Source organism: Heteronotia binoei, chromosome 1 (assembly GCF_032191835.1).
Source record: "Heteronotia binoei isolate CCM8104 ecotype False Entrance Well chromosome 1, APGP_CSIRO_Hbin_v1, whole genome shotgun sequence".
Taxonomy (NCBI): domain Eukaryota; kingdom Metazoa; phylum Chordata; class Lepidosauria; order Squamata; family Gekkonidae; genus Heteronotia; species Heteronotia binoei.
In genome coordinates, this window is record NC_083223.1 from 33,588,565 (window position 1) to 33,616,449 (window position 27,885).

The following is a 27,885-nucleotide window of genomic DNA, read 5'->3' on the forward strand; positions in this document are numbered from 1 at the left end:
ATCGACAGTGGAGAGCTTTTTGCTTATCAGAAATAGTTCTGTTGAGAACCTTGTGGATTATATCACACAACTCTGTGTGTATTTTGAACGGTTCTTGAAGAAGAATTTTGGAAACGGTAGATGAAGTAGCCTACTGTTGGATTGTTCTGCTGTATGGACCTATTTATAGAAAGATTGTATGAGAGTTGTCTTAAAGAATTCAGTCACATTTGTATTTAGTATGAGATGCTTATAACAAACAATTTGATAAAACTCTGCATGTTTATACTATATTTAAGCTTGGTTCTCATGGTGGTGTTTAGTTATTCTTTATTACTGTTGTGGCCTAGAACAGCAGACTCTAATCTGGAGAACTGGGTTTGATTCCCTACTTCTCCACATGAAGCCTACTAGGTGACCTTGGGCCTTTCTCTCCAAACTCTCTCAGCCGCACCTGCCTCACAAGGTGTCAGTTGTTGGGAGAGGAAGGGAATGTGATTGTAAGTCACTTTGAGACTCCTTAAGGTACGCTAATCAAGGTTGTTGTATCCCTGGCCAGACACATGGTATTGGGTATTTTAAGTGTTACTGCTATTGTGCTGTGCAAATGAATGAGGAAACTTCATCTGGAGTAGTGATTTCTTATGTCTGCCTTCAGTTTCCTTCTTCTAGCCCTATGAATGTAATGGCATAAATTAGCCCTGTGAATGTAATGGCATAATTGTTTTAAATAGCATTAAAATACAGTCAGTTATTTTATTTTTTCACTGTTTTCATATAGGTTAAGTGTATCTTTAAAATCCAGTACGAAGAGGTTTTTTATATTCAGAGACCTAGTGAAGAAGACAGGCGGAGGTTTTTCCAAGAGCTGGTTCTAAACCAGGCATCGATGCCTCCTCCGCGAAGGAAGCAAACTGGTTAGTTCACTTTCTATGATACTTGGAGAAAATATGGTCCCTTCCACCTGAATGGCCCTGATTTTTAAATAGGACCGGGAACAGGAGTTAACTGGCTGCAACCATGTATGGGATTCTTGTTCCCAATGGGTGTATTCAGACACTGTCAGTCTTCTGCAGTTCTCAGTTAGAGGCAAGTTCTGTGATGGCTGTTAGGGTATTGGTGGGAGAGGATGGAAGAAAGAGGTTCCTAATCGTAGGATCTGTGGCATATTCAGGGGGCTTGTAAAGTAAGTTGTGCCTTTACATGCCTCTTGAGCTTCAGTATAGATGGTTTTGGAATCTGGCAATCATTGGGCTGGAAACAGTGACCACAGATTCATGGATCCCTCTCCCCCTCCTGTCCTCCAGGTAGTCCATTCCAGCCCTGAGAAAGTTGATTTTCATGGATTAATAGATCTTTGTCATGGTCTCTGGGCTTCACGCCCTTGGGATAGATTGCACCAACTCCAACTCTGATAGCTCCAAAGTGAGAACTTTCATGGCCTCCCACTGAGCATGCTCAAGAACGCCACTGCACATGCCCAGAGGAGGGTGCCAGGATCCCGCCCATTTTTTTTTACCACGAGCATGGCAGAATGTTTTCTTCTGAGGTTCCGGTAGGTGAACACTTCCCTTTCTCCTTAGCTCCTCAAAAAAAAAGAAAGGAAAAAAACAGAAAAAGACCCCAGTTCCTCTTAGTTATTTAGTTAGTTTAGTGTAGTTAGCATAGATTTAGGATAAATTTCTCCAAATTTTTCCTTCCTGAGTTTCCCCACTTCATTAAGCCCTTAGCTTATGTGAGGCTGTTTTAAACGTTGTTCCTATTGTGAGAGTAAACTCACTCCCTCAGACAAACACTCTGTGTCTTTTTTGCCTGGAGCAAGCCCATCGCATGGACACTTGCCCGCAATGTTTGAAGTTCAATAAACAGATTCACAAAAATTGTGCTGTGCGGCTTCAGATAGTGCTCGCCACCTTGACTCTGACTCCCCAATCTATGGTGGAAATATCCTCTGAAACCAAAGACTTTGGCTTCTCCTCACCTCATGTCACCGTTGAAACCGATACCATTGACATCGATTGACATCAAGTGCGTCCACCTTGAAGAGGCCAGTATCCACCTCTCAGTCTTCTTTGACTTCCTCTGTGAAGAAGAAAAAGAAAGACAAATATAAATCAGGTGGTGGCAAATCCTCCCTTTCTCAAAAGAGGAGATCCAGAAGCATTTCCTATGACTCCATGACTCTTTTGGCTGCCCCTTTCATGCCTTCTCTGGACCCAACTATTTCAGCATAACTGCTGATTCAGATTCTACAAACACAGACCCATTGGGTGAACTCCCTGGAGCTGACACATTTCAGTGATGCTGCTGAGACAGTTGCAGTTGATTCATACCATATTGACCTTACTCAGAGTAGCCCTGATGACTCTCATTTGGCATTGGATGTGTGGAAAGCACACCGAAATACAATCCCCCCCAATATTGGCCTGCCATAATGTCCACCTGACTAACCCGCGGCCCCTTGGCCAGATATGTACCAACCCTAACACTCCTTCTGGATGATCTCTCCATCTACTGTTGGCCATCTCCACCTCCAGTGCCTCAGTGGGATCAGAGGCAGTGGCAATACTTATATGGCAGATATCCTCCATCCTTTCCTTGACTGCCGCCTCGTAACCAACACTCTGTTTTCAGCTGGTCCCCAGTCTCCCAAATGTCGTTTGCCTAAAAGGAAAAACACCGATAAGCTGTCAGAACCAAAATCATAGAATCATAGAGTTAGAAGGGATCTCTAGAGTCATCTAGTCCAACCCCCTGGACAATGCAGGAAATTCACAAACACCTCCCCCAAAATTCACAGGATCTTCATTGCTGTTAGATGGCCATCTAGCCTCTGTTTAAAAACCTCCAAGGAAGGAGAGCCCACCACCTCCCGAGGAAGCCTGTTCCACTGAGGAATCGCTCCAACGGTCAGGAAGTTTTTCCTAATGTTGAGCCGGAAACTCTTTTGATTTAATTTCAACCCATTGGTTCTGGTCCTACCTTCCGGGGCCACAGAAAACAATTCCACACAATCCTTTATATGACAGCCCTTCAAGTACCTGAAGATGGTGATCATATCACCTCTCAGCCGCCTCCTCTCCAGGCTAAACATCCCCAGCTCCTTCAACCTTTCCTCATAGGATTTGGTCTCCAGACCCCTCACCATCTTTGTCTCCCTCTTCTGGACCCATTCCAGCTTGTCTATATCCTTCTTAAAATGTGGTGCCCAAAACTTATTTATTTATAAAACTGAACACAATACTCCAAGTGAGGTCTTACCAGAGCAGAGGAAAGCGATACCATCACATCACGTGATCTGGACACTATACTTCTGTTGATAAAGCCCAAAATTGCATTTGCCTTTTTAGCCATCGCATCACACTGTTGTCTCATGTTCAGTGTATGATCCACTAAGATCCCTAGATCCTTTTTGCACATACTACTGCTAAAATAAGTCTCCCCCATCCTATAACCATGCATTGGATTTTTTCTACTTAAATGCAGGACTTTAAATTTATCCCTGTTAAAATTCATTTTATTGATTTTAGCCCAGTTTTCCAGCCTGTCAAGGTCATCCTGTATCCTGTGTCTGTCTTCTGTGTTTGCAACCCCTCCCAATTTAGTATCATCTGCAGATTTAATAAGCATTCCCTTTATTCCTTCATCCAAATCATTGATAAGATGTTGAACAAAACAGGTCCCAGGACAGATCCTTGAGGTACTCCCGTTGTCACTCCTCTCCAAGAGGATGAGAAACCATTCACAAGCAGTTTGGGTGCAATCTGTCAACCAGTTACAGATCCACTTAACGGTAACAGGATCCAAACCACATTTTACCAACTTGTCAACAAGGATAGTATGTGGAACCTTATCAAAAGCCTTACTGAAATCAAGATAAACGATGTCTACAGCATTCCCCTGATCCAGCAAGGTAGTCACTTTCTCAAAAAAAGAGATCAGGTTAGTCTGACATGACTTGTTCTTGAGAAACCCATGCTGGCTCTTAGTCATCACATCCATTCTTTCTAAATCAAAACAACCTTCTCCTCAATGCCCCTCTCCATTGGAGTTGGGTCGATCAGACCCAGAGAATGCACGCAGCTCTTCCAACAGAGACTTGGATTCAGACCCAACTGATCCTCTGCCTACCGAACCTGCCTCTCAAACTCTGATCATGGAGAATGCACCAATATCACCATTAAAAGACCTCAAATCCCATGCAGATTTAGTTAAAAGAATGGCAGCTGTTCTGGGGCTAACCATCATCCAACTGCAACTGGAAGTGACGGACCTTGTCTTCAGTATTGTACAAAAAGACACTTCTACAGCCATAGCCTTGCCAATGATGACCATCCTCCTTCAGACCGTTAAGGCCTCCTAGACTATATGTACAAGGTTCAGGAATCTGCGCAGAGTAAACGGGTATTATCCTCCAAGTTCCCTGGGTAAACGGGTATTATCCTCCAAGGGTAAACACACATCCTTGATTCCAACTAACAAGAAAGGTAAGAAGCAGGATGCCTTTGGAAGGAAATTCTACTCTACCACAACTCTTGGCATTAAAAATGCCAATTATCTAGCCTGCTTTAGTAGGTACCTCTATGCCCTATGGGAACGGATCTTGGACATCCTCCGCACCCTTACTGAAGATATTAGAAACAAACTCAAGAAAATTCAAAGAGAAGATATTGCTATGGCCATACAGCAGGTTAACTCCACTAAACACAACCTAGATACTTTCCCTAAGACACTTACCTCGGCTATTGTCCTCCATTGACACTCATGGCCCCATTCAGCCTCACTCCTGATATGAAAACCACTACTGAAAATCTTCTCTTCCCTAGGGTGGGCCTATTTCATTCCACAACTGATCCAGTCCTACAAGACTGAAAGAGCCTGAAAGCTTCTAGGAACTTGCATGTAGCAACCTTCAATATAATCTACAAATCTAGATCCTGAGCCAGATGAGGTTCCAGTAAGAGCTCTCCTGATGACTTCTTGAGAGCCAGATCTTACTCAGCCTCCCAGTTTGCCTACCAACATGAACCCAAGTTCTAAGGAGGCCAACAGAACAATCCAGACCCAAGGCCTCTAAGACCCTAAACAGGATCTTTGACTCTCCAACAGTTGGCCCACTGGACCTGCACTTCCAGGCATCACCTATCCACCTCCACCTCTACTTACCACTATGGCAGGATATCACTATGGACAGATGGGTGCTCTCAGTTATTGCCAAGCGGTATGCAATAAGATTTGAACACCTTCCACCAGATTCTCTGGTCTTCATCACTCTATCCTCCCAGGTACTCAGAGATGAAGTACTCCCCCTGTTGACCAAGGATGCCATAGAGCCTGTGCCAAGAGCTGAGGTGGGTCATGGATTTTACTCTTGTTACCCAAAAAAGACGGGGTGCTAAGACCTGTCATGGATCTGAGAGCTCTGAACAACATCACACCAAAGAAGTTTGCATGATAACCCTTGTCTACACACTTCCTTATCTATCCAAGAGTTGTTGGATGGCCACCGTAGACCTTCAAGACATGTACTTCCACCTAAGTATCTGACCTGATCACAGACGCTACTTTAGGTTCACGATAGGGTATGGCTGCTGCCCTGAGAGTATTTATGAAAACCATGGTGATAATTGCAGCACACCTTCAGGGCCTTGTATTGTTTCTGCATATCAATGACTGGTTACTGGTGTCCAGCTTGGACTCCCAGTTGACCCAGGTATTCAAACCACCCTGAACGTATTAACAGAGTTGGAAGTTTATGTAAACCTCAAGAAATCCAACTTATCACCAATACATCATGCACAGTTCATTAGAGTTATTCTCAACTCAACATAGGCCAGAGTGTTTGTCCCACATTCTCGAGCTGTAACACTCAGGTCACTCATGCAGAAGTTAACATCTCTGCATTCAACAGCCTTCAACATCCACCTTGTCAGTCAACACTTTCACCAAGCTGAGGATGAGACCTCTACAGCTGTGGTGCCTATAGCGCCAATCTCAACAAATGTCACATTCATGTCATTCTTTCCCTCACCTGGTGGGATCAAGAATACAACCTATCAGAGGGAGTCCCATTCCAGCATCCTGTGCCCACAGAGACCCTAACTTCAAGGGCCCACCTCCATGGTATTTCAGTGGGTTTGATACGGGATGTCACTCAGTGCTCTCAACACATAACTATCTGGAACTGTTGACTATCAGATTTGCCCTACAACCCTTCCTTCCCATTCTTCAGCACAAAGTTGTGACAGTTCTCATGGACAATACCACAGCCCTCAGCTACATAAATCGGCAAGGGGGGAACAGTGTCTCGGAGTCTGGGTGACCTTGCCATCACTCTCTGGCATTGGTGCATTAAACATGGAACAACCTTTGTAGTGTCCCACCTTGTGGGAGACCTGAACACTCGGGCAGATTTTCTAAGTTGCATGGGAGGTGGTGTGATTCTCCATGAATGGAAACTCAAGAACCTTTATCTGAACATGGTCTTTAGCAACTGGGGGATGCCAAATACAGCTGTCTTCGTGATTAGGGTGAACAAGAAATGTCACCTCTTCTGCTCTTGCAACGGCAGGGATCCTCTATCTCTAGGGGACAGCCTCATCTTTCTTTGATCAAACAGCCCCCTCCACATATTCCTCCCATTCCGCTACTTGGGTGATCCACAACATTCTTCAGGACGAACCACACTGCATCCTGGTGACTCCTTGGTGGCCTTGCCAACCATGCTTTCCACTCCTGTTTCACCTCAGCAAGGGATCGTTCCACCACTTCCCCATGGTTCCAGATCTCCTACTGAACCAAGGGGGAAAGGTTTTCTATTACAGTGTTTCTCACCTGAAACTGATGGTGTGGAGAATCAATTAACACCCCTCCCCCCACACACACACTTCAGGAAGATTTGATGAATAGCCGAAAGCCATCACCCAGGAGATCATACACCTACAAATGGAAGAAATTCCAAAACTTTGCAGCGGATACGGGGACACCTGCATATAGGTCACCCCTCTCAACAATTTTTTCAATTCTCCTTTCCCTCCTCGATGCTGGCATGATTCACTTGCTCTCTGCAAGTTTATCTGTCTGTGATCTCGGCCTACCGTTGTGAAGTGGATGGTACCTCAGTCTTTTCCCAAACCAGATAGCAAAGGCCCCAAAGACTGTGGGGTCTCCAGCTCATCCTAAACATTCTCACATGTAAGCCCTTTGAATCCTTTGAGGTGTGATCTATGCATTTTATCATGGAAGACAGCCTTCCTAGTAGCCAGAACTTCAGCATGTAGAGTTAGCGAATTGGTGGCTCTATGTTGTGACCCTCCATTCCTTCGGTTTCATGCAGAGGGGGTCACAGTGACTCCAGACATTAACTTCCATCTGAAAGATGTGTCCGGGTTTCATACCCACCCTGAACTGGTTCTCCGAGTGTTCTTCCCGAACCGTACCTCAGAAGAAGAATGAGGATAGCATTCTCTAGAAGTCTTCCTGCATAGGACCTGTGCTCTCCATATCACCCCTCATTTGTTTGTCACCTCTACGGACCATCACCAAGTTTCTAAGTTGTCATCACAGAGGCTCTCCAAATGGATAGTAGAGACATACTCTGATACCTGATGGCAAAGAAACCTCTCTCTGGACCATTAAAAGCTCACTCTACTAGAGCTATGGCTATCTCTACAGCCTTTCTCAAAGGTTTTCCTCTCCAAGAGATGTGCAAAGCTGCCATAAGGGCTACACCTAACATGTTTGTGAAGCACTATGCTTTTGATGTTCAGGAGAGGAGAGCAGTGGTCAGGAGTTCCATTCTTTGATCAGTCTACAACTGATGCCTGCCACACCCTCCTTCCAGGTAGGATTCAGCTTGTTATTCTCCCAAGGGTGTGAAGCACAGTGACCATGACAAAGATAAACAGGTTGCTTACCTGTAACTGATGATCTTTAAGTGATCATCTGCACATTCACACCACTCGCTCATCCTTTCCTTCTGCTGTTAGCCTAGTTGTTTATTGTTATGCTATGATAAGTGGTCAGAAGGAAACTGGTGGGATCCTGGTGCCTTCCCCTGGGCATGCATGGTGGAATTCCTGAGAATGCTCAGAAGGTGGCCGCAAAAGCTTTGGAGCTTTCTGACACTGTTGGAGTTGGTGCAGGTGCTGTTTGATCCCAAGGGTGTGAATGCACAGATGACCACTCGAAGATCATCAGTTACAGGTAAGCAACCTGCTTTTACACGAGTTGGTGGGCTGCAGTGAGGAGGGAGGTAGGGATGTTATTACACCCACCACCATCTTCTGCCAGGGCAGCTCTTCTTACAGAAGATGCAAGAAGGGCAATTTTGTCTCATTTCCCTGCCTCTGTGCAGCTCATCAACACTGCTTGGAGAGGAGGGGAAAAGGGGGGAGAATAGTGACTGTCAGTCTGATGGATAACTGAAATTTAAAAAATTTCCCTGCATTTAGCTTTTTAACTTGCCTGTGCTAAAAAGCCATTTTGAGCCAAAGGAATGTTTTAATGCATGTTTTAACTAATGTTGAGCTATGTAGGAATTGTTATTCCAATTTCTGAATCTCCCAGCTCATTCTGGTTTGGACTACTGGTGCTGAGCAGGCTGTACACAGCAGTTTGAAAAATATTCATACAGTATTGGTATTTTTCAATCTTTTAAAAGTTTCTGAAGAATGCAGAATTCTTGATGGTATCAAATAGTTGGGAAGTATAAAATGTTCTGCAGATATAATTTTTAAAAGTCTAATTTTTTTCTTACACAATTTTTTTTAGCTCTTTCTGATATGGAGGTGCTTCCCCTTGCACTACCACCTCCGACTCGCCAGCTGTCAGAGACAGAAAAGCAGCGAATGGAAGACCAGGAAGAGAACACATTGCGAGAGCTGCGGCTGTTTCTCAGGGATGTTACCAAGAGGCTGGCCACAGACAAGCGCTTTAACATCTTCAGCAAACCGGTGGATATTGAAGAGGTCTTGTTTCAGTAAATGTGCAAACAATGAAGTTGACCGTATTAACAGTTAATTTTTTAAAACAAAAGGCGTAGATCAGTTAGTATCCCAGATGGCCTTGGTTATCTGTGATCTAACGCTTGTTTTCCATATTTACAGGGAATATTGGCTTAATTTGAACATTTTGAAGCCACAGCTAACTGGTTGTTGGCTGCAATACTAACATAATCCAGAACACTTTGTATTGTTCAGGCTGCTCCTTCGACTGTGTACGATAATTTGTTTTCTTCATGCCAGGCTGAATGCAAACTGATCTTTGCTTGGAGAAACAGCATTGAACAAGATGTGTTAAAGAAATATTTATTAGATTATAGTATCTGTTAAAGACAAAAATTAACCAATCATTTTTCCCGTTGCCTGTTTCTGGCCAGCATTATTATTATTCAGAAGCAATAAGGTCATAAGGCATAGAAGATGCCGTTTAACTGGCCAATGGTAGCAATCTGCAGCATTTAAAACAACAAAAATGAATTTATGATAAGAATTTATAGCCTTCCTTTACCAAGGTGGCTTAAACCAGTATGACATCCATTTTTCTATTTGATGAACTTGACCTTTGAAGGAAAATTTGCATAGACTTTCATTCTAATTCCTGTGAGAAACTAAATAGAGAATGACAAAGCTGCTATAACTGTCATTTGCATTTTAGAAGCTTGCTTTTAGATCATCATAGTTACAAGCTATGTTTGTCTGTCTGGTTTTTGGTCAACTTCAAAACCAACTTTGCACAGATAACAGCCAGTTGTGATTATGTTCTTAGAAGAATAATGTTTGAATATCTGGAGTTGATTTTTTTTTTTTGCAGGCATATAAACTTGTGTTAATAAATCTTTTAAATGCCTGTGTATACTGTAACTTTAACTGTAAGGTTCATGGTCTCTGAATCCTGTACATGGGATCTGTGCAGAACACATAATGATTTTTCTAGAACTTTTGGAATGTGACCTCCTCCTTTGAAAGTATCATTTGAGTTACTGTTCAAGTTGATATGTGACAGTCCTGAGTTCTAGACATACATTATCTTGTGGGTGTCAGCTGGATTACTTCTTCCTGATAATGTGCCATGGAAGTAATGTATGGATAGCCTCTAAATGTATGGGTGTCATTAAATTGGAACGTGTAGGTTTAATGGATTGGCTGTAGATGCATGACAGTCAGTGAAGTTCACTAGAGGTGGGTGGGTGGGTGGAATCGTGCTCCCTTGGTGTGCATAGACTGTCCTTATTAGTCTTGTGATTCCCTGCTGATAAGTTTGGAAGCCTACTTACCCCCAACCTGTATGTGTATTTATCTTGGAATCAGATGTGTGAATGAGTATTTCTGCATTGTGCTTTGAAGTCTTGGAAGGGTATGAGGTTTTCTCTGTATAGCATATTTTAAAAAATAATTTGATTTTTAGCTACCATGTTTGCAGTTGTTTTTGTGTGAGGAAGAATCTTGTTACCAGCACTAGTTTTACTCTTTGGGGACTGAAACTGTTCTGCATGAAATAAGTCTGAAAATAACAAATAAACCTAGTGTTGGATATATGCAAAAACCAACATAGGTATCTTTGTCACTTTATTGTGCTGTTTGATTATAGGTTTCTGACTATCTGGAGGTTATCAAAGAGCCGATGGACTTGTCTACAGTAATAAGTAAAATTGACAAGCAGAACTATTTAACAGCAAAGGATTTCCTCATAGACATCGATCTTATCTGTAGCAATGCATTGGAGTATAATCCTGATAAAGATCCAGGGGGTAAGGAAATACTGTTTCATTCTTGTTTAAATATGAACAAACATTTTACTCTTGCATTTCAAAGCTATTCATAGCGTTTTGTAGCTACTGGTTATAAAATCGTTGTTCACAGTCCCCTTGCCCCCCCCCCCAAAAAAACCCCCAACAACATATAATTGATTCTGCTGACTGAGATGTTCCTTCATGCATCTTATGAAGTGAACTACAGCTTACAGAAGCCTTCAATACATTGGTTAGGGCTGGATCTTAATTCCTTTTTTGTTCACACAAATCACATTTCTGCTTGGTAATCTGAGAGCACTTCTGCTATTTCTCTTCTCCCTGTAGACCACCCTGGAGCTGTATTTTTATCATCAGACAGCCTTTATTGGCATGTATAGATGTATACAATAGGTCGACCAAATTACAAATTAGGAGAGTACAAAGTCCATACAAAGTAAGATTAGAAATACAAGATAAAAACAGAAATAACAGTATAGTAAAACCTAATACATAGTATTACTTATCAGGGCTTGTAACCATAACACTATGAAGAAACTTTGCTACTGTTTAATTTATTTCAATATCTGGGTTACTAAGCAAGAAAAATCTTAAAATCATCAGAAGTCTCTAGGAGTGGGGCTAATATGGACTATAAGAAATCACGATGGGATGCCAAATAAATAGCCATTGAGGAAGAACATGGGAGGCAGTTTCAACACAGTCCTTCGTACAAGGACAGCATTTGCTAGAGTAAGGAATCCCTTGGAATCTGCCAGATAAAATGGCTCAGGGAAGAATGTTAAATGTGGCCAAGGAGAAGGCTCTGCGCAAGTTTGGAGCTAGTTGATAGAGGTGGGCAGCTGGGAAGCTTGGATTCGGAACTATCCTTAAATTTAAGGGAGAGCAGGTTCGGTTGGCAAGGCTTTAGAGAGTTTGTAACTCTGAACCCTAGATTTTATTTTTTAAAAAGTCTCAGACATGGTTAAAAATTCTAAGGATAAAATCAGGGAATTTATTTTGGCTTCGATGCAAGTTAACCAGTTAGAATCGACAGATTCAGATAGTAGCTGATATATATAGCTAAGAGGGTCAGAGTTGAAGTGGATTGAAAACAAAATTTAATGGTGTGAATCCATGCCTTAGTAGCCAGCAAATTCTGACTGCATTTTGGGAAGTACAGCAAAATTTCTGGGGGTGGGCAAGATCTGCCCTGTGAGTGCTGGTCCAGCCTTTAGTCTTCAAGGTCCTACAAGACTCCTTTTTAAAAAACAAACTTATGTCTCTATTGCGGGTCAGTATTTCTATAAGCTACATGTTATAAATGCGTATTGCTTAAAAGTTTTGTAGGACAGTAGCCCTCAAACTTAAGCAACTCATCTTGGTTTAGAAACGTCTGTGAACCTCCAAGCCCTCCTTTTCACTATCTCTGGTTCCTACCATGTACTCCCAAGTTCCCCAGTATTTGGCAAGCAGCCCATGTTCCACAGAGGCCTCTTGCATCCTCAGAACAATACAGTGAGAAATCTATCAGCTACACTTTAAAAAAGCTTAAATAAAATGTATCCTTGTCTTGGTGGATGGCTGCTCTTGTTGGGCCATAACGCAGAAGACCCTGACTCAAGTTCTAATCAGGCTCAGCCTTTGATTGGAAGGGAATTTGAGCTGGAGACAGCAAGCAGGTTACTTGTTGGTTAATAATCTGCATCTCCTCTGTTTCTCATGATTGCTGCTCAGATTTTTCTCTTGAATATTGTAGCATTTATACTTTCCAGATTCAGTTCGTACTATCTTTTGCATGTTTATGCGTAAGCAAGTTTCCACAAGTTCAGCTGGATGTATTCCTAAGAAATTTATTTTATTTCTATCCCACCCTTCCTGCAAGTGGGCTCAGGGAAGATTACAATGTGAAAGACTAACAATAAAACCAATGATAAAACTATACAAGATAATTGATCCCTTAAAAACAAGATGGCATTGCAAAAATAATTTTACAGTGTCTTGGCAAAATATAACTGAAAAGAGAGACCAGAGCCCATAAGAGGTTTCCAGATGGAAAAATTCATTGCTCATAAGATAGATCCAGAGCAGGCATTGTAGTCCAGCAACACAACAGATTACCGCAGATTATAGCAGGAGGGGCTGGATGGTGTTCAATGTATGTGTGTGTAGGCTTGCTGGCTATAATTTTTTTGTCCATTAGTGGCTGAAACCTGCACTGAGGGGTGAGGTCACAGTCATTATGGTCATAACACCAATGCATCAAGAGCCTAAAGTTACTTAATTACACAGTTGCCTCTCAGGTGAAAAGCCCTTGCCTCCTCCATTCTTTGAAACCTGAAGAGTTCTGCTTCCACATTAGCTGGGTGGGCATTCTGAATAAGGGCATTGCCACAATTTATGAGAGTCTGAAATATGGGTGTGTGTTCTCTCTCTCTCTCTCTCTCTCTCTCATGCACACACAGAGTAAATTCCAAAAACAGTGATTCTGTGTGGTGTAGATCAGACCAGCACAATTTGTGACCTACCAAATTAGAAGTGTTTACTGAACCATGCATTTTGTTCTGAAACCTTCGTCCACTGCAGAATTTTGCTGGGCCAGTCAGAACGAAAACAGTAACAACTTCATTGCTTGACTGACACCTGCTGGTGCACTAGGTTTAGTTTGGGTAACATCACAAGCTGTGATTGCCTTAGGCAGAACTCTGCATCTTCCACCCAGCCTTATATTTTCAGGAGGTTAAAATGCCATCATTTGTTTGATCAATGCTATTATATCGTGGATTTTTTTGGACCCCCCCATACATTAATTTGATGGATCATGTGCCTTTCAGATATTTGTACTATTGCCTTTGGCATGTGAGGTAAGATGATAAAGACGTCTTAAAATTTTTTAAGTATCTTTGATGACTAAAATGAGAATTGTGCTAATTTTGTAGATAAAATAATTAGGCACAGAGCCTGTACTCTGAAGGACACTGCTCACGCTATCATTGCTGCTGAGTTGGATCCAGAGTTTAATAAAATGTGTGAAGAAATCAAGGAAGCAAGGAAAAAAAGAGGTATAATTAATTTAAAATATGTCTATCATAGATATACTGTGACACTTAAGACCTTAACGGTTTGAGATTGTTGAGTTTAAATTTTGTGCTACTTAAATGTGAGAGAGGATCCTTTTAATCCACTATGCAGTTTGGTACATTATTTGCATGGGGCAAATGTTTGGGTTGCTGATTTTGGAAAGTTGTCCAAGCCTTCCTAGAAAGAGTTGTAAGCATGTGGGAGAGAGAACCTAACATTCACAGCAGCCTACTAGGCTTTCAGCTGCCCTGGATTCTCTCCTTATGACATTCTCCCAGGCAGATTGGTGGAGACTTCAGGTGCTTTAAAGCAGAACTTGGTAAGCTTTATGTAAAGTGGCTTACTGCTGGAGGATTAAGCATATGAATGATTTCCCCGCACATCAGCACTTGTCTTGTATACCAGTTTTAGAATATGAGAATTGACTCTCAGGTAATGTATTGTAATTAGGTACACAAGCTTGCAGGACATGATGATCTTGGAGAATGGTCCTTAGCAAATGCAAACAGAAAGCATCCTCTTTAAACAAGAAACTTACACAATGGTATGTGTTCCTTGTTGATCAAAGTCATATTCACTTTTTAACTAGCTGAAAGAGTGGCTTCATATAAATAGTATATTTTCACATGGTGGTTCAGTCAGTTTACTCTTTAGTGATACACCCTAAGGCTCAATTTGAATGTCACATATAACTGTGGTTTAATTTAACCAACTGATCCTGCGTTGAGCAAGGGTTGGATTACATGGTCTGTATGGCCCCTTCCCACTCTGTGATTCTATAACTATGGTTAGTCCAGTTGCCTGAATGTGAATAACTTCACTAACTGTGGCTTGTTGGGGCTGATCAAGCTGGTATTTGGGAACACAAACTTGACAGCATTTTTAAGTTTGGTTTCCTATGAAATAGGTATGCGATAATCCCAGTTTATTTCCTGGCAGTGCTGTTGCATGCTCTTCTGGTCACAGAGATGCTGGGCTAGAGCAAAAGTGATGAAATCAGTATTTGTCAGGGCAAGCCAGAATTTCAGTGATTCTCTGGGACCTGAATGCCAGCTGCACAAACAAATCATTTAAAATGAGCCATGTTGCTATATTATGTCCAAATGTAGTCTGTGGGACCATGGAGATATTATATGGAGCCATGGCTTACTATGATTAATTTGTGAAATTGGGATTTGGCTCATAGACAGTCACTCAGTCCTGGTTTATTTCTGTTTATACTGATTTCATTGCCTTTCATTTCATTTCAGTGGTTAAGTGCGCAGACTCTTATCTGGGAGAACTGGGTTTGATTTTCCACTCCTTCACTTGCAGCTGCTGGAAGGGCCTTGGGTCAGCCATAGCTATCTCAGAACTGTCCTTTAAAGGGCAGTTTCTATGAGACCTCTCTCAGCCCTACCTACCTCACAGGGTGTCTGTTGGGGGGGGGGGTAAAGGAGATTGTAAACTGCTCTGAGACTCTGAGATTCGGAGTGTAGGGTGGGAGTATAAATCCAATTTCTTCTTCTTCATAGTGATACCAACTCCAATAGTTGGCAGCTCTGCAAGGTAAGGAAATCCTTTTTGGGAATTCCCTCTCTGGCTGCTCTTGACACAGCTTTTGCCTGATAAACTTAAGAGTAAAAGATGTGAACCAATCTTTCAATAGTTCTTTAATTCTGGTTTAGTCCTGTCCTCAAGCTGACATTCTACACTAAAATCATAGGGTCGTAGAGTTGGTTTCTCTGGTTCTCTGATTCTAGTGTAGAATGTCAGTTTGGGGACAGGGCTAAACCAGGAATAAAGGTCTAGTGTAAAATTGGTTGTGGTCAAGGGAGACAGCTAAGAAGAGACAGTCAAGGGTGAGAGAGGGGTTTGGTTTTTGGGCCTCTCTTACCAGGCACCTCTGTAGTTGGGCTAGGTGTAAAGCAGCAGGAGGAAACCTGAATTCTCCATCTGTTACGTAATGTGAAACTATGGTTAAGGAACGATGGTTAATACACCAATCTGAGACCCCTGCTTCAGATCCTGGTTTGACGGACTCTACACAGTTGTAGTATAACATCCTGCATTTGAATGATCTACAACAACATTCTGCTGTTGATCTTCTTTGCCAGTTCCACATGGAGACTGTGTATGTGCTTTTACAGCTAAGAGCCTTCAGAGGGCGCTGCACGCAGGAGCTAGAGGCCCTGACTAGAGACCATGTGCTTCCGTGTGGCAGCACCCATCCTCAGTTCCTTTTCTGCCAGGTTGTGCGTCAAGGAGTCTCCTGCATTGTGAGATAGAATTACTACTGTTTCTTTTACAATGGCCCAAATGCCCTTATTAAAAGAATGTTCCGGTTGTGCAGCCAAAACGGCTCAAATGGACAATCATGATCTGTGCCTTTTTTATTTGGGGGAGGGACATAACATATCCACCTGCAACTTGTGTTTGAAATTCATTTCCAAGGCACGCAGAGACAGGACTTCCAGCCTCAAAGCCACTTTATGAGAAAAGGCTCTTAAAGCATCCAAGTCCCGATCATCTGCCAACCCGGCGACAACTGTTCAGGTGGGTTTGAGATGGTCCATCCTGACACTTGTTTCTTTGTCACAATGGATTCGACTGGAGTTGCCATTGATTAATTTGCATCATGCCTTCTTGGAACCTCCAGCCAAGAAAGGGAAGGACAAGCAGTCCAAGCCTGCTCCTCAAGTTCGATCACCACCTTGAATGCAGGACCCACCAGCCATGCAGCCTTCAGAAGTCAATTACTTCCCAGGAGTATCAGTGTCGGAGGGTGAAATTGAAGGGGAAATCTCAGCAGGACAGGTTCCCAATGAAACCGAATAAGAACAGATGTTTCCATGGACACACCAGTACCAGGAGGCAAGATATCCAGAACATCACTATGGGATGCTGCCTGGCTTTTAAAAAAAAAATTCAGAAGTTTTTTTTATGTAATCAAGCATAAACAAAGTAAATAAAAAGAACATAAATTATACATGAGATTGAGACAGAATACAGTAAAATTATCATCAGTCTAATGGTCTAAACAAACTCTAGGATTATGCAGATATTATTTTTCATAAAAGAAGTGAAACATAACAGTATAATGGTACATCAAAAGTACCTATCTATTTTCCTAACTTACAGATGTATAAATGGCAGCACCTTGCATCATTCCAAGCTCAGGAAAGCTATAAATAAAAAAAGGGGGGGGGGGACAGGAAACTTAGAAAAAGTGAAGGTAGAGAGTATTACAGAGAAAGAAATTCACGATAAGTCATGTTGATTGGCAGTATATTGTTGGTTGCAGTGATTTCCAAAAATGGAAACCATTTCTCCTCAAAACAGGTTGTTCTGGGATAGATTTCAGCTGAGGAGAGGTGATCTGCAATCTTTTCCATGATTAATTGGTCCCAATTTTTTCAAACCAGAGGGAGATCAATGGGGTGGCATCAGATTTCCAGAGCGATGCAAAAGCAGTTTTTGCCACTGTTAATAGATTGTTGATCAGATCATGTTTAAGTTTTGTAATTGTAATAACAAAATTGCAGAAAAATTATTTTGGGGGGGGAGTGCAATAGTATATCCTGTGATACATTGGGCGTGTTCTACGACTTCGGTCCAGAAAAGAGTTATTTTAGGGCATTGTTACCAACATTGAGCAAACATTACCACAACTCTTCCAGCGGCTTGGAAAATGTGCTAGTTTATTGGGGCTGAGATACCACCATGTAAGTAATTTGAAGTTCTGTAATTTCTTTCCTGGCTATTTTGATAAGTGGGATGAATCTGCCCACTGGGTTATGGATCTGAGCTCATACTGCTATAGACATTGGAGATACTCATGCCTGCTTTCTGCTTCAGTTTCATATGGGGCCTCATTGCCTGGAACCAGATGGATGGAGGCCATTGAATCGAAGGGCTCTGCTTCAGAACTAGAGATGTAAAATTTCTGGAAATTTTGAAGCTTGGAAAAAAACCGAAATGTTCGGAAAAACTGAAAAAAATGCTGCATTGGCACTTCTTTTTTCTTTTCCAGATTGAAAGTCATTGTTACTTTAAGGACATAAAATATGACTATGGGCAATTTTACTTGGCATGAAATTATCACAACTAGCATATTAAAAATGTAGTATATCCAAACAATTATTACAAACAGAATTTACTTTTTAAATATTTATTTGTAATTGTAACAAATGGAGCAACAATCTCCTGAACTGTTTACTAGTTTATGTGGAACAGACAAAAAACTCCACAAAACAATTTTTAAAAATCCAGAAGTAACAATTATTCATATTTCCTCTCCACAGTATTAAATAAAAATAAAAAACACATTCTCATAAAAAGAATTGAAGAGGGGGGAAGTGTATAGAAGGGAGTGTAAGACTACGTTTCAATGAATGGGCGTGACCTAGCACTTGCTTGTCCTCAGTGCACAGAAATTGGAATAATCTGGTACCACACGTATTTTTTAGAAATAATTTGGAAAATATTTGAACACCTTGATTTAAAATATATTATTAATAATGTAAAAATAAAATGTTCTATAATCAATTTCTTTTCCTTTTTTCAATTTTTTTTTTTGTGGGGGGAAGGCTTCAAGAAAAAAAAAAAAGGTCTTCCCTCCGAATTTTTCAGTTTTTTCCCGGGCTTTCACATCTCTATTCAGAACCAAGTCTGGGTGAGCAGGCTGGTGAACACACCTCAGTGTCCCCAACCAAGGATCTCAGAATGTACAGTGAGCAAATGAACTACATGGCCAATCGCTGGAAACAGAGATTTCGACATTCAACATAAGCTCTCAGACAAAATTCTGGCTAGGCTCTACTCAGAGTCTCATGGCTTGGTCACTTTCCCATTCCTCGCCAGACTTGAGGACATCCTGGAAGAAATCTGGAAAAGACTTTACCTCCGACTGCTAGGAGAATAGAGCACTTGTATTATGTTAAAAGAGCCTTTCAGTTATTTTTTACTCGCCCTCCTCTGTTGTCCCTACTCACCAAGGAGATGCAGTCAAGGGCTGCCAGTTGTTCCATGCAGCCCCCACTGATTGAGAGGGTCACAAATTGGATGGTTCAAACCATAATGGCTGGATATATCACCTCTTCTTCAAGAATCAAATGTACAACAGGGTGCCAGGATTTCAAAGAGAAATCCCTAATATGAAAAAAAAAGAATAAGAGGAGTTAAAAGCTGTGTCTAAAAAACTGAATTTTGGGAAGAGAAATTCCTCTCTCCTGTATCAAATGTTGGTGAGAAGTATTTAATTTATCATCCTTGTGCTCCTCCAAGTGGTCTGAGGGCCTAACTACACATTGCAGGCAAAGCCACACACAGTTTGCTTTTTCAAGAACAGAAGCTTCAAGAGGAAGAAATGTGGGATGGAAAAAATGGACTGGAGGGGAGATTGTGTGATTTTCCAGCAGTTTTTCCAAGGCAGAGGAAATAACCTTGAAGATAGTTTTACACTCTTCCAAGATACAAGCCTTGGAAGACTAATGTGCTGGAATGAGCGTGCTGTTTGCAAAGCTTTTCCCTGAGTGAATTCTGCTTTTCTTTCTCCAGTTTGGCTGTGTTCAGGCCCTCTGCCCTTCAGTCCTCGTGTTGTAATAGTGTTTGTGCTGAAATCCAGGTTCTTATCTTTGGTGACAGTGTGAATAGATATAATAGTATAAAATTATCATAAAATCCAGCATCATTATGTGGTGTAGTGATTTTGAAACTGGGATTAAATTCTTGCTCAGCTGTGTTCTTCATGATCTGAGGCACATTCCCACCCACCCACCCCCCATCTGTTGCCTGGTCTCAGCATGGGAGTATTGATTATTTTCCTCAGGTAGGTGTGAGGGGAAAATCATAACAGCATATTGTAAAACATGCTGTAAACTGTAAGCACTATAGAATATTCATGGAGGTCTTAGTGGACCATATGCGGAACATTAGTCAACAGTGTGATGCAGTGGCTAAAAAGGCAAATGCAATATCAGGCTGTATTAACAAAAGTATAGTGTCCAGATCAAGTGAAGTGATGGTATCGCTTTACTCTGCTCTGGTAAGACCTCACCTGGAGTATTGTGTTCAGTTTTGGGCACCACATTTTAAGAAGGATATAGACAAGCTGGAATGGGTCCAGAGGAGGGCAACAAAGATGGTGAGGGGTCTGGAGACCAAGCCCTACGAAGAAAGGTTGAAGGAGGTGGGCATGTTTAGCCTGAACAAGAGGCGACTGAGAGGTGATATGATCACCATCTTCAAGTACTTGAAGGGCTGTCATATAGAGGATGGTTTGGAATTGTTTTCTGTAGCCCCAGAAGGTGGAACCAGAACCAACAGGTTGAAATTAAATCAAAAGAGTTTTCAGCTCAACATGAGGAAGAACTTCCTGACCGTTAGAGCGATTCCTCAGTAGAACAGGCTTCTTCGGGAGGTGGTGGGCTCTCCTTCCTTGGAGGTTTTTGAACAGAGTCTGGATGGCCATCTGACAGCAGTGTGGGTCCTGTGAATTTAGGGGGAGGTATTTGTGAATTTCCTGCATTGTGCAGGGGGTTGGACTAGATGACCCTGGAGGTCCCTTCCAACTCTCTGCTTCTATGGTAGCAATCTATCCTTGGTAACTTCTTATAAAATAAAAGCCCTGGTTATACATAGTAACCTAATTTTGCTGTAATCCTGAATAGCAGCATATATAGTCCTTGGAAGGGAAACCTGGAAAGTTCAAGCTAGTGGGACATGATTCTTTGCTAAAATTGAATGAAAAAGTTCAGTGGTTAAGAAACAAAAATATGAATAAATCTTGCCTCTGATGTGAACGCATGACATGACCACAGGGAATCCCATGAAGCCTTTCAAGGCATTTAATGTCAGAATAGTAATACTGGTACAGGGTTTTTGAAAAAGTACAGCAGGCTAAAGTATGTGAAATGCTTTGAACACTCTAAAACCCTATATAAATATTACAAAGTACTGCTTTCTTTGAAATGGGAAGGTTAAGTTTTGTTTTTGTTTTGAAAGGTCAGGTTTTAATACTCTGAGGCTGTATGTCTGATGGATTCCTTTCCTGGATAAAGTAAATATCCTTGATGTAAATCTTTGTTTTATTGCATCCAGTTGAATGTCTTTAATTACTGTCAGGTTTTAATGTTATTTTATACTCCAGGCTTCTCTTTAAAAACTCAGATCCGGTTTATAGTGTGAGGATTATTTAAATAGGTATGCTTATCTTCTGTCCACAGGCTTATCAGTAGCAGCAGAGCAAGTAAATCCTCACAACACTGTACAGAAAACAGAAAACAGAGTTGAAGAGGCTTTTCAGAACAAACAAAAAAATGCAATGTCTGTCTGGCAGAACTCTGCAAATAAATGTGCATGTGAGTATTGTCAGTCATTTCATTCAGATGGTAAATGCAGTAACCAAGACACACCCGTGTATCTGATGTACATCTTTTTTTCAAGCTCTCTCTACCCTGTTGTCACACAGCAGGGGACCAGGAAGGACCTTCTACTGGCTGCCACCACTCTGGTAAGGATCTGTAAGGGAGAGCCCAGCACACCCAACTACCCTTCTATCTTCCTTTTTAGCAAAACCTTTTACCCATAACCAAGAAGACGTGAGGACCCAGGCAGTTAACAACAACAGTTTATTTACAGTGCTCAAACAATAAGTGGGTAAGAATTTTTTTTTTTAGTGCAGCAGTGAAATATATAAACAATAAAGGTTGGTGTAAATAGCAAAGGCCTTGATGTGTTTCACTGGTCATCCCTTTTTTATAACTCCAAAACTCACCCTCCTTAAGTGAGGGATCTCTCTCCAGCTGCCTTCTCTCCAGAGAGAACCTTTCACCCTGCAGCCTTCTCCAGAGAGAACACACACCCTGTTTGTGGCTTTCCTCCCAGGACCCACCCTCCTCTGGGCCCATTTTCCCTCTGAAACTACTTCACCCAGTCAGAAAAACAGCAGGGATCCTGGGAGATGTAGGCCCCTGTATCTACTCCTAGGCAGGCTTCTCCCTGCCTTTTAGGCTGCACTAGGCCTCAGATCATGACACATGTCTTCTGGTTATCTATTTTTGAAAACATCTCCTTTACATAAGTGGCCTATACTAGCTGAAAGTGTCTTCTGTGTTCAGCTAAATGGAATTTCTTTGTATAAAAGTGTTTAGAAGAACATTGATGGATTTACACTGAACAATTTTGTGTGTTGGAGATTATTACGGGAAGATAATTTTTTTTTTACAATTTTCAGTTTAAAGTGTTACTTGCATAATTTTAAGCAGGAGAATTTGAATGTTTTAGAAAGGTAATCAAATACTATCTAGTTCTGTTCGAGATTTATTATTTAGAATCCAATAATTGTGGATCAAAATAAGTGTAAAAATCTACTCTTTTGCACATTTCCTCAGCAAAGTGGCAGACGTCAATTGAGATCAGTGTAGACTGCCATCTTCCTGATATACTCCCAACATTTCTTTCCCCCTCATCCCAGCAAGGACAGGACTGCGTCTACAATCAGTAGCTGAATTAGAATTGTAGTTTCCTGCTTAGCTCTAGCTGATGGGGGATCAAGTACAGCTATTGCATTCTGGAAAACACTACGATTTTCTGCTCTCAACTAATTAGAAAACTTGGAGACCTCATTATTGTTGGAAATGGGTATGCATAACTTAATTCTTCCACAAATTTCTCCCATGCAAAGCAGAAGCAGCAGGTGTCTGCAGTTTTCACATGACTCCTCTTTGTGGAAGATTTCTAACGTTAAGTTCACTTGTAGCTGATGAGCATTCTGGCCTGTATTTCTATTAATGATTGTTTTTTGTAGTACTGAAGAAATGGCCTAATATTGCTTGAGGCTTTTATTATTGGTGGTTTTTTAATAGATTGTTTAAACTGTGAACAATGAGATACTTAAAGATCTGCCTTCTCCCATATGTGCCTGGTCAAGAACTGGTCATTTGTTATGGCTCTTTCTATACACAAGTACTCTGAAGTAAGATACACAGTTATTAGGGAGAGGACCTGTTGTAGGTTCTTATTTATGGAATATTTTTTCCCTCCTGGAACCTCATTTCCCTTCTGGCTGCATGTTATATTCTTATTTACCCTCACCCATTATATTCTCACCCTCACCCATCCATTTTTTTCCTTTTTGTTTTTTTGGGGTGTGTATATATTCTGTTTTGCTGGCCATATTTGTTAATGTTTGGTTTATCCCCCTTTCTGTGTTGTTAAATTTTGGAAAATGTGTTATTTGTATTTTGATATATTGTTTGCTTCTCCAGCAGTCTTCTATGGGTAGAATACACATTTTCTAAACAAAATAAGAGTGCCATAGTAATAACTAGGTAATAAATACATTGGCAGTCTTGCAGTGTGGTGTAGTGGTTAAGTGTGCGGGCTCTTATCTGGGAGAACGGGGTTTGATTCCCCACTCCTCCACTTGCAACTGCTGGAATGGCCTTGGGTCAGCCATAGCTCTGGCAGAGGTTGTCCTTGAAAGGGCAGCTGCTGTGAGCCCTCTCCAGCCCCACCCACCTCACAGGGTGTCTGTTGTGAGGGAGGAAGGTAAAGGAGATTGTGAGCCGCTCTGAGACTCTTCGGAGTGGAGGGCGGGATATAAATCCAATATCTCCTCCTCCTCCTCCTGTTTTGATGTAATATTGAGTGCCATCCATGTGAAGCCAAAGCATGGCCATTCAAATTTCTATTGTGTGTCATTGGAAACTAGAGAGTGTTATCAGTTCAGCCCCAATTGGCTTGATGCCATCTATAGATAAATTTGTTTGCATAGATGCACAGCTAGTATTAACACAGAAAACCAAAGAAGCCTGAGAGGGGCAACTTTTAGAGATTCAAATTTGATTCTCTGCATACAAAATTCTTCAGTGAATTCCTTAGTAAAGCAGCGGTGTTATATAGCTTTAGGTTGGAGCAAAACAGAAAACTTCAGATTTAACATGATGGCCAGGAAACAGAACAATACTTTAGGCATTATATGTGCTATAACTTTGCTTTGTGGACCTTTTACCCGCATGGATAATCAGTGAGGGTGGGTCAAGTGTCAACATATTTGTAATTTGTGTTTTGACTGCGCATGGCACAGACCTGAATGTTTTTATGCTGCTAATCCAATGCTGTATATGTCATCCTTGGGAGTTCTCTTTTTGGATACTGGACATGTCTAACATGTATTTTCCCACTATCTCCAGAAATTCAGCATATACTGTTCCTTGTTCTTTCCAGTAGGTGGTATCAGAAGCACATTGCTTTGTGTGTTTGAACCAGTTTTTGAGGAGCTGGGTTCATTAGTTTTTTGGGGAAAAGATTTGTTATTGTCCTGTTACTTGTATCTTGGTGTGGAATTGAGTGAAGCATAATGAACAAAGTAGAGTTGGATCTAATAGACATGTTCTTCTCCACTGCAAAGTACCTTTCTCTGTCCCTCTTTGAAAACTTTGAAAGACCAGTATAAATGTCTGAAGATATACAAAAGCTTTGCTGTTATTGTATTTGCCAATCTGACAGGCTTAAAAGAGCACATTACTAAATTCCTGTCCCCTAAATAGCCTGCTCTAGGTAGCCCATGCTAGCTTTATCTTGTCAGATCTCAGAAGCTAAGCAGAGTTGGCCCTGGCTAGTATTTGGGTGGGAATACAAGGGTCACGACTCAAACCACCTCTGAACTTAAGGTGCTGCTGCTGACTTGACAGCACTTTCCACCACCAAATAGTAGAAATCCTTGTTAGTGTTCTCTCCTGCCCCCCAGTTTTCCCAGGCAGCACTCAGTCTCTTTCAAGCTTCTGTGTGCTGCTGTAGATGAAATTGTTTTGTTTTGTAAATGAAAACTACGATTCTTAGGATATAGAGCTATTTTGCAGTACTGTGGAAATATAGACAGTTCTGCTCCTTGGCCACAGTCCTGAGTATAATTATTTGATATGGCATGATGCTGATTGGAATAGAATTTTCAAATGACGGTGTTCAGGACGGTACTTTCAGCTGTGCTGTCATAACTTGAGTCCTCAAATCTTTTGAATCAAAAATAGGTTTTATTATTCATTTTCCTCATAAATTCCCTGCCTGAGATTTGAAGAAAACCCTTCTTTAGTTGCAAATTATTCTTCCTCCTCCAGCTGAATTCTTTATGACCAGGAAGGCTGTGTATATTGGAGAAGCCTGATCAGGAAATGGTAGACAGCTGAAAAGGTGCTACAGCTTTTTGCTATTTTTTCTGGTAGTAACAGCAAGAAATTTAAAATGAAATGTCTTACCTTTCTAAAGCTTGTTTTAGAAGATGCAAGTTTTCTGTTTAGATGGGCGAGTGGCTATGAAGTTTAGTATTTCTGTTCAGATGGAAGGCCAGCACTTCCATGAATATATCTATGTATGAGTTGAAATATCAGATGGAATTTTTTTGTTGCATACAAAGTTGACACAAATTTAGTGCTTTTAATTTAGTTAAAGAGACCAGCTCCTTTGGTAATGACATTTGATGGGAATTAATGGATATTTCTTTGTTCTTGAAAGTTAAATTATGTTATCCTCAAGCCTTAACTCCATACTTAACGTAATGTTGATTTTTCCATCAAATATTGAGGGAACCTTGTTTTTAGATGCTAAGGGTAAAACTCTGCTGTTTTTCTAGTTTTGGTTAGTCACTGACACTCAAGCACTGAGAGTATGATTAGTACTCAGCATTCTTGTAAACAGCTGTATTGTGGCAAAGGCAATGGTATATTGTGAAAAACACAATAGATTATGTTTATCTTGACCTTTCATTAAAGCACTTTCCGGCTCTGCAAGTTGTTGTACCTCTAAGAGCTATTTCCTGTCTCTTTGCCATTCAGTTCGGTTAAGGAGGAAATCAAGGCGCCGTTCACAGTGGGGGAAAGGCATTATTAAAAAGAGAAAAGTCAATAATCTGAAGAAAGATGAGGATGATGCCAAGTTTGCTGATGATGAAAACCAGGGAGAGGACAGCAAGCTGCTGGAGAATGGGGAGCTCGAGGGGAGTACAGACTGCATTGAGGAGAACGGAGAGGAGACGGGGGATCTCTCTATGACAAACGACGAGTCCTCTTGCGATATTATGGATATACACACAGAACAAAGACTCAATAATGGGATGGTAGGGAAAGAAAATAATATTCCATCCACAGAAGAGAGTTCGAATGAATCTCTGCTAGTGAGTAACAAGGTTACTGTGAATGCAGGGAAGGACTCGAAAAAAGAGTCCTCGTTCAAGAGTGACTGTTTAAACGGCGAAGCCTCTGAGGGCACACCAGCTCCAGCATGTCAGTATGACAAATGTGATTCACTGAATGCTGCTTCACCTTCTGGCATCCCCAACATACCTGCTCCTGCACAAAACGCAGCCTCTGATGATCACCAGAAAGAGAATGCAGAAGCTTCTGGGGAGAGCCTGGGAGGTGAACAGATAAAGCAGTCAGGTACAGAGGCACCACAATGCAGCAATAATGAAAACAAATCACAAGGCATAGATGTTGAGGCTAAAGAAACTGAATCAGATAAAGAAGGTACATATTTACCAATGTTTTCATTTTAAACTCCTGATCTGATCCCACTGTCAATGTGAATGTGTCTGTATTTTCCTTCTTGTTCCAGCAGATACAGAGCTGAGGAAGTGGGTTAAGGTCTTTAGCTTAAAACAGCCCAGTGCTCTTCAGATATCAGCAGTACTCAATTTCCACATTCTTGGGTCTCTGTATTCTCATGGCAGAGGTCTGAGGGGGTACAGGTGTGTTTCATGATGAAATTTAACTGCTTCTGAGAGCCCAAGCTCTATTATAAGTTCAGAGTAGTTAATCAAGCAGGGTGGTGTTTGCAAAAACAGCAAGAAAATTATGGAATAATCATTTATTTAGTTGGGTAGCAACTCTTCCCCTTGTGAGTCAACAGTGGTTATTCTTCTATAGCACTGCTGGTTCTCACACTGATGTAGACTTTCATGAAAACTGACTGGGAGGGAAATTTTCAAAGTACAAGAGAGAGAAATGTGGAAAATGAGGCTGTCTTTGGCAGTTTCTTTAAAGACAGTTGGCAAAGTTATTTACATTTTGGGTATTTTACTCTCTTTCTAGTGGTGTATTATTACTCTTGAGTGTTTGCAAAGTGGTTTACAGCATAACAATACTTAGCTTTGATTTGTGATTTTTGCTTCCTAACTACAGGTACACTAAAAAATAAAAAGCCTCGTAAAGTTCCTTTGGCGCAGGTTCCAGAGGAGCAGTTGGATCCTGTACCTCCTGTTGTTGTTGACCATGACAGATTAAAGGTAGGAGTAATTGGATATGCCCTGTCCTTCAGAAGTAATTTTGATTTATAGGAAATTAGATGGTTTGTAGTATAGTTCATGTTCATTATGTGGAAAACTTAACTTTTACAAAATTTATATCCTGCCTTTCTGCCCAATTAGGGACATTTTGTAAAAATTGAACCATGTTATAACTTGTTTGTGTCAGGATACTTATATTTCACTTTTCTGTCATATACTCAAAATGGCTTCCACTGGGCAGAATGAATGTGAGGGTGAAAGAATTGCTGAAGTTTCCTTTGCCATGAACAGATTTCTGTTTGCAGGCACTCTATTAAAATGATCCACCTCTGGAACCACATGGATTCAAATTGCTTTCTTATGGTTCCTGGGGATTTCCGTCTTGATGTAACTGGTGCTCCTGATGAGGTGTGGCATCTCAAGAGCAACGAGTTTATTCAAAATACGAGCTTTCATGTGCCGAAGAAGTGTGCTTGCACACAAAAGCTCATACTTTGAATAAACTTTTGTTGGTCTTAAAGGTGCTACTGGACTAAGAATCTGTTTCACTTGCAGGTGTTAGAACCCAGGTAGCCCCGTTCTTTCCATCATCAGTAATTTATTGAGGAATTGCTGATGATGGAAAGACAAGGGATGACCCTGATGAGAAACGGGCTAATGTTTATTTTGAAAAAGAAAAAATAGGCCTGTTGGGATGTTGCCTGCAGGAGGAGGTGTACTGCTCAGAGACTTCCTGCTCAACGCTTTGCAGAGAAAATCTCCCACATCTGTACCACCTTGGCCTATACATTAGGAATTACAGGATTGGATGGTGCCAGGGTGCTGACTTGTCCAG

General features: G+C 41.3%; 1 protein-coding gene across 3 annotated transcripts in view; it reads left to right on the plus strand.

Annotated features, from left to right (window-relative positions):
* The window catches only part of ATAD2B (ATPase family AAA domain containing 2B), a 112,479-nt gene that overhangs the window by 74,955 nt on the left and 9,639 nt on the right, over window positions 1-27,885 (plus strand). Inside the window, exons 20-26 of one of the 3 annotated variants that reach the window (XM_060233416.1) lie at window positions 761-896; window positions 8,752-8,948; window positions 10,570-10,729; window positions 13,648-13,770; window positions 20,995-21,129; window positions 25,603-26,292; window positions 26,947-27,050. In XM_060233416.1, coding sequence (XP_060089399.1) covers window positions 761-896; window positions 8,752-8,948; window positions 10,570-10,729; window positions 13,648-13,770; window positions 20,995-21,129; window positions 25,603-26,292; window positions 26,947-27,050 — 1,545 coding nt within the window. The remainder of the gene's footprint in view (window positions 1-760; window positions 897-8,751; window positions 8,949-10,569; window positions 10,730-13,647; window positions 13,771-20,994; window positions 21,130-25,602; window positions 26,293-26,946; window positions 27,051-27,885) is intronic. The other 2 variants (XM_060233423.1, XM_060233430.1) reach the window with 2 other exon arrangements.